We start from the raw sequence: 2,693 nt of genomic DNA on the forward strand, positions 1-2,693 counted from the left end.
CCAACGGCACGACACCAGCTCCGGGGCTGGGATCTCCCACCCCTCCTTCTTACGAGGTGCCTTTCTGGGATAAGCTTTAAGAGGATGTGATCAGTGACTGTCATGGGGTTGGTAATTAGGTCACTGGCGATCTGTCAGATGAGTGAAAGCAGCTTATCTTGAAGAGAATTAACGTGAAAATTTAACTTCTCACCTTGGTTTCTTTGGGTCTTCTTGTGCTTTTGTAAGGCTCTTTCTAAACGTTTACAAAGCAGAAATCAGAGACTCTTTGAAGGAAACCACTGCAGGCACAGAAAGTATTGCTATGCTTTTAGAACCTAAAATGAGGTGTCCTTTGTTGGGATGCCCTATGGCAGGCACACACACACACACGCTGTTTCTCACAAATGAAGCCTTTCTGCTCCCCCTCCAGACAGAGCCCTGGGAACTCACTGCCACTCCGTAGCCTTGAGCTTTCTTCTGTTGTCTTTGCAGGCGAGAAGGATGTCTTTGTATGCATGCCCACAGGGGCAGGGAAATCCCTGTGCTACCAGCTTCCTGCAGTTCTGGCAGTGGGCATCACCATTGTCATTTCACCTCTGATTGCACTGATCCAGGTAACTGTCTCCTGTGAGCTGGGCAGAGTGCTGAGCAAAGGGGGTCGGGAGGCGCTGGAGGCACAGCTGCCTCTCGGCTCTCTGTCCACCAGTCTCTGCTGTGGACAGATCCTGCCTCTGGATTCTCATCTTCCTGTCTCACTGGTGATAGGTGAAGAACTGCAGCTGCACTGCAGGGCAGAGTAACTCTGGTAAGATACTCTGCAGCTCCTTAAAAGGAGGGGTTTCTTCTTTAATAATAACCCGGTGGTTATGCTCCTTTTATTTATAGCTATTTTCTGCAGTTGTGTTTTACCTCCAGTCTGCTGTACAGAAGCAGCAGAGTACCTCAAATGGACCAAACTGGATCTTCTCCTAGAAGAAAACTGCCCTTTTACCTACAAAGTAATAACTCTGGGGATGATGAAGCTTGAAGGCATAATTTGTTCCGCATCAAAATGTCTTTTTGTTGCAGTCAGTCTTTCTGTCATGGGAAGAAGCAGGTTTGGCAGAGCTGCTTCTTGAGCACTTTCATCTCTGAGACCTTTTTTTTTTCTCCTGTATTTTGCCTTTTCTGCTGTTTAATTAGCCATTGAGAGAAACACCTCTCTGTAAGAGCAGCTTTAGCATTGCTTAGACTTCTGTAAAGCATCTGAGTAATGCTGCAAGATACCTGGTGTTCTAGGCTGCTGTTTTGGGGTTTGTGGTTGTGTTTGTTGTTTTGTGTTCGTTTTTTTAACTCCAGTTTTAATGTGATACATTTGAATAATTAAAAGCAGGCTTGCTGGTACATCTCAGAAAGGTGTTGCAAATATTGAATTTGCTCCAAGTGAGAGGATTTCTAATTAAGCTCCAGCACAGGGAATATTTTATCAGTGAAATAGAGGTTAAAAAAGTTACCACTGTAAGATTTGCAGGTGAAGCAGAATGTGTCAAAGTGACAGATAGGTTGAGATGGGCTGAATGAGTCTTAGGGAACAGGGCTGGAGTGAACCTTCTCATCCAGCCCTGAGGTGGGCTGGCTGTGCCTGAAATGATCATCACGCTTTTCAGTGTAGCCAAACTTTAAGAGCTTAGTCTGTGTAGTTTATTAGAGGGGAGGCTGAGAACTGACCCTGTGAACAGAAAACAGTGGATATTAAACCAATCACTGAAACCACTTATTGAGTGAAATGATGGATTTTTTCAGGACTGTTCTTATCTTCTGAAATGTTATGTGCTGGTTGAGTGCAAGTGAACAGCTCAGTGCAGGGTTAGGGAGGTGAATTTGTACAGCCAGGGTGCATCTGGATGTGCTGCCAGGTTTTCTTCCCAGTCTTCATGGCATGATTCTTATCCAGATTTGGTCCTGTTGCAGTGGTGATTTGCGTGATCCTGTGTTTTGTCCTGTCTTAGCTGTGTTTCTAACATCCTTTAGCTATTTTGGAATGAAATGCAGTCTGTTATTGTAGAGTGGTGGCATTAATTTTACATTTGTGGCATCTTGATGGCATAAATCCTGAGAGGCGTTGGTGGCTTGTTTCATCTCACTCTGTCACCCTGTCTGGCGTTCCCTAGCAGTGGAAAGACTATCTCAAAAGTGAACGGATACACAAAAATGCAGTTGGATGCTAGAGCTGGGCAGATACGCTCGCAGTTGAAGATAAAGGCGTCTGGAGTTGGATTTCTAAATACCCAGACTGTACCTGTCTGTTGTCCTGGGACTTAAGCCTGGAGGTGGAAGTTGGGGCCTCACCTGGCTCTCCCTAGTAGTCTTTCCTGGTAATGGAGACTTTTTTTTATATCCATTTGCTTTTCATTTCATTTTAATTTTGTATTTGCTCCAGGATCAAGTGGATCACTTGCTGGCTCTGAAGATCAAAGCCTGCTCTCTGAACTCCAAGCTTTCTGCCCAGGAAAAGAAGAGCATCCTGGCTGACTTAGCAAGCGAGAAGCCCCAGGTGAAGCTCCTGTACATCACCCCGGAGATGGCAGCCGCCTCCTCCTTCCAGCCTACGCTGAACTCCCTGGTGTCCCGCGGCCTCCTGTCCTACCTGGTCGTCGACGAAGCCCACTGCGTCTCCCAGTGGGGACACGACTTCCGGCCCGACTACTTGCGGCTGGGGGCCCTGCGCGCGC

At 46.7% G+C, this 2,693-nt stretch overlaps 1 protein-coding gene across 1 annotated transcript in view; it reads left to right on the plus strand.

The window, feature by feature from the left end:
• LOC103769488 (ATP-dependent DNA helicase Q5-like) overlaps positions 1–2,687 on the plus strand; it is a gene marked incomplete at its 3' end in the record, with an annotated part of 3,332 nt that extends 645 nt beyond the window's left edge. Inside the window, exons 2-3 of the mRNA XM_008936685.1 lie at positions 475–596; positions 2,402–2,687. Of these exons, the coding sequence (XP_008934933.1) occupies positions 475–596; positions 2,402–2,687 (408 nt within the window). The remainder of the gene's footprint in view (positions 1–474; positions 597–2,401) is intronic.
• Between the last annotated feature and the right edge of the window lie 6 nt (positions 2,688–2,693).

The sequence above is a fragment of the Merops nubicus genome, unplaced genomic scaffold (assembly GCF_000691845.1).
Source record: "Merops nubicus isolate BGI_N331 unplaced genomic scaffold, ASM69184v1 scaffold32123, whole genome shotgun sequence".
Lineage (NCBI taxonomy): Eukaryota > Metazoa > Chordata > Aves > Coraciiformes > Meropidae > Merops > Merops nubicus.